The sequence below is a fragment of the Macrosteles quadrilineatus genome, unplaced genomic scaffold, assembly GCF_028750875.1.
Source record: "Macrosteles quadrilineatus isolate MER2022 unplaced genomic scaffold, UCM_ALF_1.0 Scaffold_4__1_contigs__length_99947679, whole genome shotgun sequence".
Taxonomy (NCBI): domain Eukaryota; kingdom Metazoa; phylum Arthropoda; class Insecta; order Hemiptera; family Cicadellidae; genus Macrosteles; species Macrosteles quadrilineatus.
The window spans coordinates 80,996,900-81,015,802 of record NW_026542597.1 but is presented as its reverse complement, the minus strand read 5'-3'; the positions used below and the strand labels follow the sequence as shown (position 1 = coordinate 81,015,802).

The window sequence follows — 18,903 nt, the reverse complement described above, 5'->3', positions numbered from 1 at the left end:
TGTAAAGATATATGTAGCGATTGGTGTTAGGCGGTATTGCTGTAAAGCTAAGGAGCTGTAAGGATGTGCAGATAATAGAGCCTTGTAGTTACATAAATACAGTATGTAGCTTTAAACCTTTAAAACTGGAAAGCTACCAATATAAGGCTGTCTGACTGTAAAGCTGAGGAGCTGTAAGGGTGTGTTTCTGAAATCTATTAAGCTGTACACCTGTAAAGCTGGGTAAATTTAAACCTGGCAGGTATAAAGCTATGTAGTTGTAAAGCTGCGTGGCTGTAAAGCTAAGCTACTGTAAAGCTGTGTAGCTGTAAAGCTGTGTAGCTGTAAAGCTGTGCTGATGTAAAGCTGTGCGGCTGTAAAGCTGTGCTGCTCTAAAGTTGTGCGGCTGTAAAGCTGCGTGGCTGTAAAGCGGTGCGATTGTAAAGATGTGTAGCTGTAAAGTTGTGTGACTGTAAAGCTGTGCTTATGTAAAGCCGTGTAGCTGTAAAGCTGTGCTACTGTAAAGCTGTGTGACTGTAAAGCAGTGCTACTGTAAAGCTGTGTAGCTGTTTCACACTATCGCGAGTTACGCCCCACTGCACCCCAGCGGTGACAAAGAACAAAAGTCGATCCCTGCTACTGATAGCTCTCCTGGCCCGGCGTTTCATTCTCTCATTTTCTCTCACGGGAGGAAATTATATTTCTAGGTTTTCGTTAAAATTCCTGCTATTTCAGTCTCCTAAAGTAAACGACGAATTTTAATTCCACTACAGGAAAATTACTGATGGATATTTAAAATTAACCTGTTTGCACTTTCAAAGCATAAAAAAATGTTTACAGACACCGATTCTGTTAAATAAAGGGAGATGAATGTATCCTAATTCACCTTACTTTGTCATTTAACCACATAAATGCTATTTTTTTTTTCACCTAAATGACTGACAGCGTTTTTGCCATTTTGTGTTTTCAACATGGTCATCATAATCCAAAATATTAAATTAAATTGATGTAGGTACTTGAACTGTTAGTAAATAATTGCATTGCAATATAAACTATTACTGCTGGTTTGAGAAGTAAGTCCATGTTTTGTATAACAAAATTTGACTAAATTACTCTGAAGTAGTATCCAGATATCCAGTAAACAAAACATTTTATTTTCAATGTCTATTGGAGATTGCAAGACCTTTAATTAAAAGGGATTATACAGAAAAACAAAGCTCGTTCTACACGGGAAACTCAATTTGGATTAATCCCTCTCGTATTCAAAGCTAACAAATATTATTGGACAGTTAGAGAGAGACAGGATGATGTTATGAAGGAGTGGGGGTGGCAGAGCCAGAGAGGATGTATATGGTGGAGGGGGGAGCTATACGTCTGGATTTACTTGGGCGATACATCCTCTAGCGCGATTATTAATTCAAACTGGCCCTCAAATGACTCCACGAGCTTAAGCTTATAAATTACATTGTTACACGATCATGTACCGTTTTAATAGAACATAACCTTTGTAGGCCTACATGCAATAAACTTATGATTGAGCTAGTGTCTTTCTACTCTATATAATAAAATACTAATATGAGATTGTAGTTAATTGTATTATCACTTCGTTTAATGCGATTTTTGTATCATTTTCAGAAAAATGACAAGAGAGGCTGAACATATTTTCCAAGGAAACAGTACGTAGGCGTCACACAACTCTAAAACATATAATTCCACTTACAAAAAACCACAACCAAATTCCTGTGATGCAACGAACATGATAAGAAAGAAGAAATGCCTTAGAAAAGTGCGGAAATATGAGTGACCGCGAGTGGACGTGGTCCAACGACTCGTCTACAAGTGCGGTGGTGGGGGGAGATAATTCGACCAATCGCGGCGCGGCGGAGTGGGGGCTAGCCAATAGAGTGGTGACTAGTGCAGTGGTGGTGGGGGGAGAGGAGTGGCCAGTGTTTAATTCGACCAATCGTGTGGTGTCTGAGTGGGGGCCGACCAACCAGGAGGGCGACAACTGGTGGGGACTACTAGCTCTGGCATTGGTCTTCGGAACAGCGGCAGGCAACATTCTGGTCTGTCTGGCAATCTCCTGGGAGAGGAGACTCCAAAACGTCACCAATTACTTCCTGATGAGCTTGGCCATCACTGACCTGATGGTGGCCGTCCTAGTAATGCCTCTGGGGATCCTCACACTCGTCCGGGGTAAGCACTAATAAATGTTCAGCCCCTGTTTATGTTTATTTCCTTTCACCTAGTCCTACATTAGCACGTACGATTACATTTTAATGTCTACATGTAATTTAATTTTGTTCGTTAACGTTAAGAACAATTGTTAATCAATAAACATTGTATACCTTTATAAATCTAAATAAAAATATGCTTGAATTTCGCAAAAGTCACACAGATTTACAATAGGATTCAGCATCTTGTGACTAGTTCTAAGCCCCCCCCCCCTAACCGATATCATTAACTTCTACATTGTTGGGAAGGACGAGGCTTTAATTACTTATTCGTATTCATGAGGTGGGAGGCAATACCGTATCCAAGCTGCTCTTGAGTTGTTGGTTGCATTATGCAACTGTCCAGGATATTATTTTGTAACACCCACCTAGTGGGGGGCGGTGAATTATATCGAATTATCGAATACTAAAGTAATTAGTATTCACATTAATTATATTTTTATCCAGAGAAGTAATCAAAATCCTGTCAGAATGTACCTTCTAACAAAAACCACACAGTAATAGAAATGCAAATTGTACTAACTTTTTGACACTAAAATCCCCGTTGTACCCCCTTTCCCGGATGTAGTGGTCAAGCAATCTATCAATGATGTGGTTATTTACGTCAAGCAATCTAAAATAGGGCCATAAGTATTTGAAAAAATTCGAACCAATACTAAATCTAATATTACTATACTGGTAATGAAATAACTTAAAAACACAATGAATAGTTTTCGGAAACTTGATGCAGCATTATGAAATTTATTCCCCCGCAGAGGCCAAAAAGTGAGTTTCATAAAAGAAAGTTTTATGGAAAGTGGGTCGTTCACCGTTGTTTTAAGATTTACAAGTCAATTCAGGATAAACATTTACATGAAAATATCTCCGAGGATATTACCATAACTAATTCAATGTCCCCGTGGCTCGTCGAAGTGACATTACCGCCAACTTTATTACCTTACTAGTTGTTTTTTACACTGAAAAAATTACATAATTGAATCACACAACAGTTTTTATATTGCATCCAATAAACTTACTCACTTTTCTGCACATTCACATTCTAAATGCAATAAACCGTTTTCACGGAAAAGAGATAAAACTTTATTTGTTTACTTCAATAATTATATGTCTAAATGTTGTAAATGGACTTAAATTATGTAGAATGATAAAGAGAAAGGTGTTTTAGGTACAAAGTTTTACTCAATACAAAACCACAACATAGCTTTCTACAAAACACATCTGGTATCCATGACAACTAATTTGTACACAGAACACATGTGATACCAAAATGAACTATTCACACAAATCATATTTCAACACTAAATTATATGTATAAAAATTCATTCTGAATATTTCAATACTCCGATATATATTTAACAGGCATATGAAAACAAGCGAACTGTTCATTTTAAGCTCTAAACCCCTCAGAGGAGCGTTGAATCGATCCAAACATAAATAAACTATGTGTAATGGTTAAAAAATATTGATAAAGTCAGAAGGTTCATCAATGAGAGGTTTAAATAAATCCCGAGCATACTCAACACCGGCTCACAACAAGTCATTCTACCAAACCCAACCAAATACATCTGGGACCCTTTTCCCCGTATGCATCTCTTAACGGTGTATTTTGCGTTTACCTCCCCCTCTAGCCTTTGTGATTTGAGTTTTCCTCGTTCGCGATCGGTTGAAATGGGAAGAGCTTTTCAAAGCTTCACTTGTTGAAACCTGCTAGGTACAAATAACTGTTTTCCGCCTCTTACCTCTAGTAATATACGAGTCAATATCTGTGTTAGGAATTAAGGATAAAACATTTTTGCTTCAATTTTTAAGCTAAGGATAAAAATAAATGCCAAGTTAATCAAATACATATAAAGTAGCAGGTAAACGTATTATTTGTCTGTGTGTCCGAATGATACTAGTGCCCACCTTCAACTGTAAAGCCTGCTGGATCGATCCAAAACCAAGCCAATTACGAACCCGAATACGATTCTGTCCTTGGATAATCTACCAATTAATAATTCGTGGCCATAAAAAAACGTTAAAAAACAAGCAAAACAATTCATTGCTGTGACTCTACTTTAATAAAACTAGCCATTAGCAACTGAAACATCACTTATAATAGGAGTTATAAACAGGGTTTTTGAAAAACCAGTGTCTCACCAACTCTACAACAAAGGTACAATTACCAGGCCAGCGACAATCGCTGTACAATTATTGCGTTCGTTGTATCCTTTGGCGGTCGGCTTTTACTGGAATGCCCTTTCATTGCCAGAAAATCCATTTTACGTTCTATTGTGAGTCTACAGATAACCATCCAGTTGAAAAAAGACAATTGTTATTTTTCTTGGTAAAGTGAAATACAATTTGGGAGTTTTTTACTTTTCCAGAGCATTGTGACCTTATTTACGATTTCAGTTCATTAAAATGTGACTAGTTATACACATTAATTTAAGTAATATTAATTTCATAGTAGCTTAAAGATTTTTTTTTAATCTAGAACGCAATTTAAAGACTATTTTCGAATTCACAGGCTAATGTATTGATAAATTAAATGTTTGTAAATGTTTGCTCAAATAGTCATCAACAGTCACACTCAATGTAAAATTAAGAATTTTATTCAAATAGACTAAAGAAAATTGTCCCAAACAGAAATTGTAGTTTTAACTTGTATAAACATACTGAGTATTATTATTAAATACACACAATAGCAAATAGCAGTGTTGCGCTGAAACGTATAGAATAAACTAAGAAATTTTGAAAGACACAATACATAAAACAAGTATTACCACAAATATAAACCCAATTCCAATACCCATAATCTAGAAAACTCGAACATTGAGGAAAACTCAAACATGGAGGAAACTCCAACAATACGTTGTACGGTGGCGTTCCACCACTACTCCGGGAAGATCCCGGCTTACAGGCGCTTTTGAAAGACTTACAAATCCGATTTTACAAAAGCTCCCAGGTACAAAAAGGCGGAGACACTTTGACTATTTGAAATGCAAATACAAGCCACGAGGGAGCCGGTCCGGGCAAAATACATTGTCATCGATCTCTTTTCACAGTGTTTGTAATAAACTTTTGAAACGAAAAGTCGCTAAACGTGTAGCATTTCAAAATCGGACACGGTAATAATGTTACATAAATATGCACGCAATTTTATAATACAATTAGAGGAAGCAGTCATGTTTATTAGTTTCAATACGCTTTCGGGTTTACACATCGAATTATGTAGTACAGATTAAGATGATTATGGGGATTGGTTATGTTATACTCAGAGCTGTGCACTCTCACTTCGTAATACGGACTATAAAGTTGCAACTAACTGCACGAATTGAAACTAGTTTACGTACAATATAAATAAACTCTGTCAAAAGTATATTTTACAGCCAATTAGTTCAGAAAAATCTAAACAGCCAATCATACAACATTTAGACTAAAGGAAGAAATATCTGACATATAAACGTTGAAAAATCAGAAATTTATACTCAAAATACATGAGAACACAGCAAATGCGGAAGAATCGAGAGCGTCTGTAAATCAAACTAAGTCGGAAAATCAACAGTCATAAGATAAAACAGCGCGTGCTGCACGACATTAGGTAGAGCCGTGGTTATATTGGGTGAAAACACGCGTTCGACACACACACAGACGGAAACTAACGCACACATAAACATACACACAAACATAAATCAACGCACATTATACAAATGACAGACACTAGTCGTCCACATTTTATCACTATTTGCCAAGTTTTAACCCGGAGCCTAGCCACATTACGCAGTTTAGAGTAGGTCTTCATTCGCTATCATATGAAAATGCAGATTCATTTCTCATGGATACACTTTATTTAGAGTCTGAAAGAGTTGTCCAGGAAGTTATAGCCTATACATCTTGGCTATAACTTGAAATATGCTACATTCAAAAAGCCCAATTTCAATTAAATAAATTCATATAACTTTGTAATTGGCTTTTCTTTCTAGTCTAAAGAATAATAATCCGTTTCACAATATCCAATAAATTTCATTGTAATATCATTCAAGATTCTTATAATTAAGTCAAATATTTCTCTTTCTTATAGAGGCCAGAATTGTTTTAATTTATTCGAGAGAATCCAACTAAACTGTACATAACTACTTTAGGTGGTGAATTAGATTGGATGTTTAGTTTTAAACATGTCAATAATTGGCTCAAGACCTATCACGGAACTACCAGTACCTCAGAGAAACTAATTTTATTCCTTGAAAAGAATGAATAGCAAATTCAAAGGGACACTCAGTGAGCTGTTTGCCAAAACAATTGTCAAAGCAAAGGATTTTGCAACGTAAACGAGAGTGAAAATGAAGAAGAACAATAGAGCAACAGGTCCGAACAACAGGTGCGACGGGCGTGAGAGAGCGCTTGCCTTTGGGATTATACCGAAGCTGGATGATGGAAGGGTGGAACTTATAATTAGAAAACAGATTGTGCAGAGTGGAGAGTATTTTGGCAATATTTAAATAGTGTAAACAGTGAGGCATAATTAAGAGTATTAACGAGAAATACTGCATAAGAAATTACCTTTTGAATCATCAATGAATCATCTTCACGAATTAGGCACTGTAGGTTGTATTTTTTAGGGAAATTTTGTATTATTTGTGGTGGTTGGTCCTTTGCGGTGATCCTGTATATTGCCGCTCCGGTAAGTGACGGATTATCGAGAGCCAGCTGTATTGTATATTAGAAAATAGGTTACTTGTTAGAAGTTCTCTCTGATTACTATGTTCTGCCTGCCTTTTGTGCACAAATCATGTTCTATTATATTGTTAATACTCTATCAACCTTACCTTAATAACCTTTTTGTTTACATTTTGTCAGTTCTTAGAAAATCATGTTCATTAAACCATCTCTTGAATTTTATCTTTTTTATTGCATGAATCTTACTATCTACCATTAACATTATTGGTCCTTCGAGCCGGAACAACAGCATATCAAAACACTTGAATCTATATCACTGAGATTTATTTATCAAAATTTCTTTTTATGTCTACCTAAATTTGACAATTTATAATCATCATGGCATCACAAAACAGAAATTAAGACTCATATAAAAATGAAAACATTTCATACAGCAAAATCTCTTGACTGTGTTATAATATATAGCTAACGCGATGTTTTAGAAACCAAATCAAAGGTATATTTGGTGCAATCCGAATATAAATAGAACATCGACGACTGTTACGGATAATAATACGAAACATACACAATGAAATTAACAGCTAATTCATCAAATACACACATGTTCCACACAATAAACTTATTCATTCGATATAATCAATCGAAAACATGTCTAATTTGTAGAATCGAGTTATTAATTAACCGAAACGAGATACAAACGTTCAAATTAAGCGGGCATCACACAAAGGCCCGATTGTGGAGTTGCGACAAAACAAGTAGATTTAATTTAACTCTCCGATTAATCCCGAACTGAGATAAAATGCCAGGAATTAACAAGAACAAAACCCCATACTGTTTAATTAAACATTCGCATTCCGATGTTTTCCCATTAACATGTGATTAGTCATTTCCGTTTTTGTGTTTATGCGCAAATAACTGCATGAAATCCATCTGTTTGTGACGAGAATCGTATGTTTGTGTTTTACCACAAAGTGATTTCATACTCGATGGGTTTGTCAATAAAAGCTGTCCCAATTTTGCTAACGACAATGTACGTTTGCTGGCACAGGATTAATTTCAAACAGATTTTTAAATTCGTGAACCTCTAGTTTAGTATTTATTGTCGTATGACCTTGGTGGGTGGAGTATTTTTTCTGTTTTTGAAATTAGTTATTTGTTTTCTCGTTGGGTGAATCCACAGCTTAGAGCGGACTCTTTACCCTCAGGGTAACTGTATTCACAAATAAAAGTCAATATAGAATGGCTATAATAGAACCTTGTCCTCCATACTTTATTCCAACTCTAACCAACTTATAGCAACACTCCCGGTTTTTAGTTATTGTACGTACAACTGAAGAAAAATCTTCAAATACCGTACATAACAGTTATCGTAAATTCGTACTCGTAACTGCATACCAACATTCTTAAAAAAACCAATCAATTTAATATATGAAAATTACGTTATTTTAAAAATATCCCTACCGCAGCATGCCTGAAGACTAAACTAATGTTCTATTGCCGGATAGGATGTTTATTTAAATATTTTCCTAAATACGCCAAGTTCATTCCATATTTTAATAAATCCCATAAGTTAGACAAATGTTTGTTGATAAAGGGAAAATTAGATCGGAATGTATCCAAAACAAGCAAACTACAAACTTATTCACCCAAAGAATGAGATGGAAATTTTAGGTTGACAGTGTTTTGGAAATTTACCCGTTGTCATTGATTTTACAGCAATTTTTAATATACAGAAACATTTGTTTTTAAGCCCATATTTAAGCCCTGCGAAACGGTTTGGATGAAGATTTTAATGTCACCTAATTTTTACATTAAAACCACTCCTATAAAATCCTGTCCCATATTTCGATGACGCTTCTTCGCGAAAGCATTCAAATAAATATAGGTTTACACATTTGTACCAAATGTCATCAATATAGAACGATTTTTAATTGAGTTATGGTGATAACTGGTACCATTGACTATTGGATACAGTTGTATTAATAGTCAAAGCTGGTACATCTATAAATTAAAACCAATGTAATTTAAGTCTCTAGTACCTCTTAAAACGAAAAAAATAAATCTGTCCCGAATCTAGGTCTTACCATGAGACCTACGGTAAAACGTATCACCTATAGGAAATTCGCTAAAATCACAAAAGTAAAACACTGGAGCACAACAAAAGTTTCAACTCGGCTATTTACAAAAGTTGGAGAATAAAGCCGCACACCAACTTTTGGCCAAAAGGGATTTGCCGAAATCAAGTCATCACGGAGGATTTAATGTTAACGTTTTTATATGAATTCAATCTAATGTCGTTTTAGCCTCTGGGGACCTGTAAACGAAAAATAAATCTGTCCCAAATCTAGGTCCCATGACACCTACGGTAAAACTTATCCCCTATAGGAAATTCGCTAAAATCACAAAAGTAAAACACACTGGAGCACAACAAAAGCTACAACTCGGCTACAAAAGTTGGAGAATAAAGCGGCACACCAACTTTTGGCCAAAAGGGATTTGCCGAAATGAAGTCATCACGGAGGGTTTACTGTTAACGTTTTCACACCGACGTTCGAACCGCGTAAGCAAGTTAGGTTGGCCATCCGCTGTATTTGTGATTCTAATTCCCCCCGACGTCGCTTTGGCTTTTAATCAACTGTTTCAAGTCCCTTTCTTTCGTTCAACATCGGCTCTGATGAAAATACCGAAACAATATGTTTTCCATTGGTAAAATGTGGGAACGTTGGTATGGAGATTAGTTTTTACGATGTTTGTCAAAACGATACTAAAGTTTTACAAAATAAAATTTCATTATGAAGTGTATTAATATTTTTAACGAATTAAATGAATTGATAAGTTAAGAACAAAATGTTTTCTTTATTGAATTAAGTATAAGTTGTTTTATTGAAATTAGGTTAATAGAGGTTAAGTTAGGTTGTATAGTTAGGTAAGGTTTTCACAGGTGGCAAAATTAGGTCAGGGTAAATAGAAGAACCACCTAACAAATATTCACCTTTAAAAAAAATCCCACATTACTACATTCATATTATTTACCCCATGCAAAATAAATGTACAAAGGTTACAATCCAACTGGAATCGAATGTAGATAAAAATAAACAGTAATAAATGAGATGGGCTCTTCAAAGTACGTAAATTGTACGAGAAAGCCATCGAAGGAGACAGTCTGGAGAGGTTTCAAAGAAGTCCATTAAAGTTTTACTGCCGTCTGTGATGTCAAAGGCCCCGACTATCGCCACGTATCGGGAAACTGTCACTCAAATTTGATTTATCGGGGCCTTTCCCATCCAGTGTCAAGCAACGGCATCACAAAGATTGTTGACAATTATAAGTAAATTCTGTACGCCAGTATATCAATAATCGTAACCACTAGGTAAAACTTTGTTATTGAGGGTTTAAAGTCTGATGTATCCCCCGCCCCCCAATAAAAGAAACGGCGACATATTAATTTTTGATCCAAACATTCTATTTTAAACTATTTACATTGACATAGGTAGAGGTTCAGAGAACTAGATGTCTAGTGGTAGAGAACAAGTCCTCAGTCCCAGAGGTCCGAGGTTCAAATCCTAACAAACACTAAAGGGTTTAAGCTATGTAATAATGCTGCGACCCTCTTGTACTTGATTTATTGTTTTTTTACTGTTTCGAGCTGTTGTCCTACAGTGTAAAGGTGAGACATGTAAAAACATAAAAATATATGTAACCATTAGATTAAATATCTTATTCGTGTTAAGTTTCCAAATATATTATTGTTATTTATTGTTAGTTTTAGCTGTTATATATTTTTTTAAGATATACATCGGCGTATAAAGTTTATTTTTTATTCACTAATTTCTGTGCATCTATAAATTTTGCATAAGACGTAAAAAAGATTGTCAACCCTAAATTAAATCCCATATTTTAAAGCGGTCAACAAAAACTATTGCCATTTGTTTAAGTCCAACACTCCACGTGTGTTTAGTTTTACGTAATTATTCCTGGCTAACGCCCACTATATGTAGCCTACATAATACATATAAACAAAGAAGCAGTTTTAAAGCACTAAACCGAAACAGAACCGTTCTAGTGGAACATTATTCATAAACATACATCGGACGGTGTGCGCCGTGGTATCTAGAAGTAGGCAACACCCGCAGCACACCCGTGGACCTATATTGCCTGTATAACGCCTGGTAACAGCTACATTAATTCAATTCAGTGCCATTGTCACTGTCATTGTTACTGCCGTATGCAAGGTATATGCGTCTCCACACAACAGATACATTGTATTCCAACAAGCGTATCAGTAAACAATACCGCTCCTAAGTATTAGAAATTAACACAACCATCCCTGAAAAGTTTTCCTTTTGCTTTTAATGATTTCTATCTAGCGATGTCTGTACACGACATTTTATAAACCACATTGCATTTGTGTTTAGGCAAGGATTTCTGATAAATTACAAGAGTTACCGACTTATAGTAATCCTTAGAGACAGATAAAGTATTGTTATTCAAAACTTAGTTACTCAAAACGGTTAGCTTAACAAATCGTTTGGCGAAACAACTATTGACAAAGTATAACAGTTTATCAACGTTGTATTTGTCATTCAAGATAGGGTTATCCAACATTTTAGTTGCATTATACAAGCAGATTATATGTTCATAATGCAAGGTGAAATAATGATTAGGGTGGGGGGGCGAGCTGGTCTAGTGTTAAAGAGCGGGACTTCGATCCCTAGGCCCCGGGTTCAAATCCAACCAAATCAAAAATAGATTTTATCTAAGTGATAATGCCGCAACCTAAAGGTCTAGTCTGAAGTAATTTGAAAAACAATCCCGAGCTCGTACCTAGCGTCCTAGGACAACAGGTAAAATTAGGGCAGATGTGTCCAAATAACTTAATAATTGTAGGTCTTCAACATTTTATCGTATTTTTGACACATATATTCACACATTTAGCAAACTTCTAATACATCTCACAAATTTATCAGTAAGTTATTTAGAGGTAATTACACCATTATACGTAGGCGAAGGTTAAGTTTCACAATTTATCAGCCTTATATTTTCCACATTGCCAATAATTAATCGCACTTGTATTCCCAGACGGAACAAACTTTTCACATTTATCACTAACGTATCCAAGAGGGGATCCCTTATGAGGCGCATTGAAACTATTCAATATCCCTTTATGTAGGGAATAAAGAGCCTCTTTATGGCTTTCCTGCTGGGAATGTCCTCCTTATTGATTTCCTCAAAGTTCTTTGTTTAATGTTGCCTACGCCCAGCAACATTATCTCCTGCAACTAGAGTAAAATTTTATATAACGAAATTGGTGATTGCATTGTGGTAAACTAAATATTACGCTTAAATATTTTACTATAATTCCCGTAGTTCTATTAATACACTAACGAAGTTAACAATCAATAATTTTAACAGAGGAAGGAAATTAATAATGTAAATTGATCGATATGTTTGGTGTATCTAAAATAGTTCCTAAACAAAACTACATTATTATTTACCAATTAGTTACCTGTATTTTTGGTACTATTTGATAAAAATAGTATATATTTTACTATATTTTTCGTCACTGACAATTAAATAGGTTAAAAATCAAAATTAACTGCAATCCGTTGAAATATTTTTTAAGTAGAATCTTTTATTTTATATATATATATATATATACCAACACTAGATTTTTTACGGTGTCCTTGTACTGTATTTTAAAATTGCTCACGAGTATTTCTACACTCACTCAAAACAGCCAATTTACAAACAGTATTTTATGGTTAAACTCGCCAACAAGAGGTACTAAAGTTGTGAGGTAAAACAGCAGTTAATAATAACTGCACTTGACGTAGTCTTAGCACCAGTACACTATTTTGTAGCAAACTTCACCACATTATACTTCTGAAACATCTGTTTACCTTATATAAAAAAAGAAATACAGTATTTTAAAATACAGGACTTGTTTACAGTATAAGTGAGAACACATTAAAAATGCTACAGGACATTTTTTATTATATGGTTATAAAAAACACAAACAATGCCTACAAAGAAGTTATGTTGTTTGAGTGACCAATAAATAATAAATAATAAATAATAAACAATAAATAATAAATAATAAATAATAAACAATAAATAATAAATAAATAAATAAATAAATAAATAAAAATGCCTTTATCAAGCGTTTCTCAGTACAACTGCTTTTCAGAACAACAACATCTCGTCATATTATAAGTAACAATAACTTATAACTAACAATAACTAACAAACAAATAAATAGAAAACCATAACAAAACAGAAACAAGAAAATTTTGTACAATAGATGTACGAGTAAAATGTTTTCAACAAATATTATGGTTATAACTAAAATTGATCGATATAATTTGTAAAATTACATTATTACAGTATGATGTAAATATTTTATCATCCTAAGAATATTTTTTTTTTTTTAAGGTAAAAACAAGGTTTTTTAAAGGTCGGTTTTTATTATTGAGTGGCGTTTATCTTTAAAAGTACCGGCATAACTTTTTTGCAAAGCTAAATTACAAATATATTTAAGAAACCTTTAATTTTATACACTTAACATGACAATCATACACCTTATAAGTCAATTTAAACCATTACCTTAACACTACTAAAAGCCATTACATGAAATATTCTTTGTATAGTTTTTCATGTAGACAAAGATAGAGTAATAGACTCCACCTGTTCCCAAAGGAAGTTACAAGAACTAAAGATGTGCACAAGATGAAGCACCCTCGGGAGGAAACGAACTCGCGCCAATCCAAGTGTGGAGTGTACTTTACGCGGGAACGGGACTAACTTTGGCGGGAACACGGTCTTTCCTGGAACTCCACCTTGGTTCAGTTTGTTATGTTTTATGTAACGCTGTAATGAAACAAATTAAAACATTTGCTTGCAAAAATAAAATTAGTGGCACGATTACAAATATTTTATGTAAAATTAAGTGTATATAATAAAGTTTGATTAATCACAAAAAATCAATGATACAAATATTTAGGGTTGGCAAGTAAAGTGAAAGTTTGTTTATACCTAAAAACGAACGCGAAAAAATCAAAGATGTTTGTGTTAGCAGTAAAAAAGTTAGCCTTTCATTTTAAATAGCCTACTAGTTTAATGTAAAATGAGAGATTTGTGCTAAAAATGTATACGGTTCTATGATCACATTAATAAAGATTCTAATACAGTAGTGTAAATTAAATTACTTCTAGTGATTCTAGGGTTGGACTTGTTAAACACAGAATCAATGGTTCTGAAATAAACGATGGTTTAAACGCAATTTCTAATCAATTAAAAACATATTTGGAATGAAATACCATTAACGAATATTTACCATAATTAGCTTAACTTTGTCCTATTTCGTCTATTGATTTAAAATTATCATATTTTACCTTGTAATTTGATTAATTATCAAATGCTGTTTAGAATACAATTATGTTGTAAATTAGTTGCCACGTTATTAAATTATGTTCCAAATTAAAAGCGTATTTATTTACTTCAATATCTATTTATTGAAATGGTTAAATTATTGCATATTGAACAGAAACTATTTTTATATTTAATTTTTTATATTGCTTTTTTACATGTTGTATTTCTATTCGTTTAGTGGCTAGATTGTCGTCTTACATATTAGCTATTACAAAGATATTACCTAGTAAAAACCTAATATATATCCTATGAATAAACGTCGGATCTTTGGAACATTTTCACCTTAAAAAATATTAAGACCACCAACTTCATTTTGCATTATAATTAGGAGCGATTTGTTTTATATATTTTTATTGTTAAATTGTCAGCAGACAAATTAGATAGCCGAAAACTGATTCTAGAAAGAACAATGACCACACAACGACATATTTCACCTGATCTATCAAACTTCTTGTTAGAGCGTTGTATAAAAAGCTGACATGCGTCTGTCATTCTGTCCTTAGACACGTGCGCCAAATAAATCACTTTTCTTATAAACTCTCATGAAATTCTCACCCATAAATCCCCAGCCATACTGTCTCGGTCACGGTACGTTTTATTGTGTCCGTTTTGCTATTTCGAGAACACGTTCCACCCTGGTATAAAATTCTACTTGTGTTACTTTCATTTGTAGTTCTCTCCGATTACCGAATTCGAGTTTAATTAAACTAATTTCGAGTTTGAAAAAAATATTTCAATCTTTTTCATGTTAAAAATTTAAAACTAAAAAAGTAATATAATAAAAATACTACGAAACTATTTGCACATTCTGTACATAATGTAATGCAACAATTTCAGATTCGTAGCATTTGACTTGAAAATATTGTATTTTACTTGCATCTTCAAAATATTTATTTCTGTTATATCCATCTTTGCTTACGAATTGATTATTGCAGTATAAATAGGTTTACAAACCTCACGTCATTAATCCTAAAATTAGTCCTGACTAGTTTCGAAACAGCAGTTTCATTGTCATTTAATTGATTTTATGAAGCAAGAAGCTTGTCAATGAAACTACTGTTTGGAAACTAGTTAGACTAATTTTAAGGTTGATTACGTAAGGTATGTAAACCTATTTTTTCCTAGTACACTTCATGATTCAATCTTATGAAATAGGCTGAACTTTCTGATAGGTACGTAATTATGACCAAAAAGGTTTAAAGGAGCACTCCGCAAGAAAATACAATTATAGTGCCAAAGTGAAATACATACAAGAAAACGACGTGAATGAAAATTAAATAGGCTATTCCCATTAAAAAATTCATATGCGATTAAATAAAATTTTAATTTTAATAATTTTATTTTTTACGTTTGCACGTTGGTAGTGTGAAGAGGGTTTTTCGAAACAGTATACAATCAGACTTTTCGCCTCAAACGTTGTGATGGAAACCTATATTTGACATCAACCAAAAATAACAACGAGGAAATCGAAAGGCTATTGTTGAATCAGTTGTTAAGGAAACAAACACTTTTGAGAGTCCTCAGCATTACAAATGACAGCTGTTATTGAACAAAGGGGTGGAATTAACGAGGTAAAAACAGACGCATAGTAAAGAAATATTAAATCAAGGGTAAACTATGTTTTAAACTTCAAAGAGCGAGAGAATCTTGCAAGATCAAAAGATACTTTATTAAATTTAACTGCGACTGGCTCTTCTTTTCTCGTTACATTAGCTTCATTCTTTCAGCAAACATTATTTTTGAATTACCTAAAGAATACATAATGTGATACAAATTAGGAAAGGAAAGCTAAAAATGCGTTACTTTCAAGATAGCATTGACTTATTTATAGTCAATAGTTTTATATATTTAAATAATGTAAATTCCGCTAAAATGTAGATCAATAAAACTACTTAAATTATGGAAGACATTAAATTATCAAGTTAAAACATAAACATTTATGTTTATATTTAGGCGCTAAAAAAATACAGTGGTTTATGAAACTGATCTTGGAATACTAATTATTTTTTTCCTAGACAAACAAATTAGTACTAACCATTTCCACGAGCAAGAAACAAACGTAAAGGATCCATTCAGTAACACCTACAACTCTATCTGTAGAAAAGATTTTCTACAGATAGAGTCTAAATAGAGCTGTCATCGGTCACAAGATGTTAACAAAAAAAATCAGAAGCCTCGATTAATGTGAAACAAATAACGAATAGTGTCCACGTATTTAATATGTTATCAAGTAGTATTCAGTCTAGTGGTATCACAAACGTTATTTCCCGAAAAATTCCTGTTTAAAAATTAAGCGACTGTGACAAACATCAAATACGGAATAGTCCCACCATTCCAGATTCTCGGCACGTCAAGGGCCTTGAACTGCGGAACCTACGGATATAAAACTGGATTGGCGGAACTGGAACAGCCTGACTGCGACTTCCCGCCAATATTTCTGCTTTATCGCTCCCTCCACTCCGTAAACCCTCGCTATCACCTTGACTCCGTAGAACATTTGGCGGGAATTCCAAACACGTTTGACAAGTCTAGTTTCTAAGGGTAAATTACGTAAGCGTTTTCGGTTAAGAAGTTTTACTAAGAGCTTCGTTGTAAGATTACGATGAAATTGCCGAAAATTGTTGATCTACCAGGAAAACCATTAACTGCGGAAAATATCTTTTAAATGCTTATTTTGAAAGGAAAAGAAAATCTTTTCACATGACGTCATGAATATAACAAACATGTGTCTTTTTCAGAAGAGGGCCGCGCCTAATAACATTTTCCCTATGCATGGCCTAACCAATAAGCAATAACCTAACTATGTAGGGTATGTAAATGATAACTAATTTATGTATTTTATACGTCGTAAACCAAAATTAATCGTAAGGGTATAAACCTAACCTTAAGTCCACCTCTTCCCACCAAACTAAAAACACCATAAGCTGTGACTGACGTGCCTAGATGAATATGAGTTCCCAACACTACGTAACCTAACCTAGCCTAACCATATTTATTTTTACCTGGAACATAGTATACTAGTGGTGACCCAATTCTTGAAAATACCCCAAATATCTCTGTTATCATTTTGACATGCAAGGATGCATCTCTACACAATTTTTAAATTACAAACAAATTAAATCATCAAAAACTCTCCAACCCCTTACAAATTCCCAAACTACAACGGAACAACCACTTAAAAGACAGAAACGACCACTTGAAGAAGGGGTTAAAATTGAAAAGCTGCAAAAGCGAAGGATCCAATCGGATGGGGGATGATTAAAGATTCATCCGGGAAGAGGCCTGACTTGAACTCTGCATAATACAAACCATCGCACTCCAGTGAGGTTGAGTCGGGTTGTATTCAATACTGTCTCCATCTCGAGAGGTTTGTATTAGGCGATATATATATATACATATAATTTAATGTTTAAACTATCAACAAATTCTTTAAATATTTATTTATAAATACTGCGTGGTCCAAAAAGAACTAACACATTTTCACATACATTTTATTTACAAAATTTTAACTACATGGTAACATATGTACAGATGGAAAAATTAAAAAAAATGTTTGGTGACATTCAACAAATCTCAATGTATCCACCTTTTAAGGCTGTGCTGTTAAATCTAAACTAAGCACATTGCATTGATATGTTTGGTGGGAGGTTGAATTTCGATTTGACGCCGAAAATATTGAGATTTATTGGACATCACCAACTACTTTTTGAGTTTTCCTATCTAATGTAAATGTTACGATGTAGTTAAACTTAATTAAATAAAAAAATATTTTTGGACCACCCTGTATATCCCACAAAGGATAATGCGATTTAGATCGTTGTCTAATCATAAACATATCGCTTTCCACTCTCTACTTAAATTATTATTTAAATAAAAGTATTTTCAAGGTTTATATACAATAAATTATTAATTAAAACTAATATGTAACTCAAAGAAGAATAAAAATTTCACATGACATATTAATCATGATTTACACTACAACCATAGGTGCACTCCCCTGAATATTTGACCAATCACCTATATGATCTGTTATTAAACTTGATGAACAATCCTCATAGTTTATGAGTAGTAATCAAAATTAACGAACAATTATCCACTGATAACAAGTTTTAATGTTAGAAACCGATTAACAAAGGTTTAGAAAATTAAACATAATGTTATTTCAATGTTCAATAATCTAAACAAATTTATTTTTAAAATATTTGAAGGAATTTTCAATAAATTATTAGTCCCCCCTCGTTTAAAGCTCATTTTTCTCATATATATTTTTGTTTTATGAATAAAATATATCCAAAGAATGCCCATATCAGATTGTATGGTGGTTCTTAGGAGCAACATTAACCCAATAAAGACTGTATATAATTGCAACAAACTATTAGTTCCCTCCCATTAAACAATGCAATTCTACCAAGACCGTAATGAAAACAGAGAATTAAAACCGCGGGGGGATTCACAATTTGCGCTGGACAGTAGAGTAATGGAGAAACGGAAGCAGTTCGTTAAATAACGCCTTAAACCTCCTTAAACTAATAAGGGATGGAAAGAGTAATGTAAGATGCAATAAAAGAAATGACTCCCTTGTGAGGTGGCCTGTACCGCTCCA

General features: G+C 33.7%; 2 protein-coding genes across 2 annotated transcripts in view; one reads left to right on the top strand and one right to left on the bottom strand.

Annotated features, from left to right (window-relative positions):
• LOC128991696 (26S proteasome non-ATPase regulatory subunit 1-like) overlaps positions 1-18,903 on the bottom strand; it is a 218,485-nt gene that overhangs the window by 63,367 nt on the left and 136,215 nt on the right. The gene's annotated exons all lie outside the window — the stretch shown is intronic.
• Positions 1,729-18,903, top strand: part of LOC128991697 (dopamine D2-like receptor) — a 62,123-nt gene continuing 44,948 nt past the window's right edge. The window contains exon 1 of the mRNA XM_054414795.1: positions 1,729-2,175. Coding sequence (XP_054270770.1) covers positions 1,776-2,175 — 400 coding nt within the window. The 5' untranslated portion in view covers positions 1,729-1,775. The remainder of the gene's footprint in view (positions 2,176-18,903) is intronic.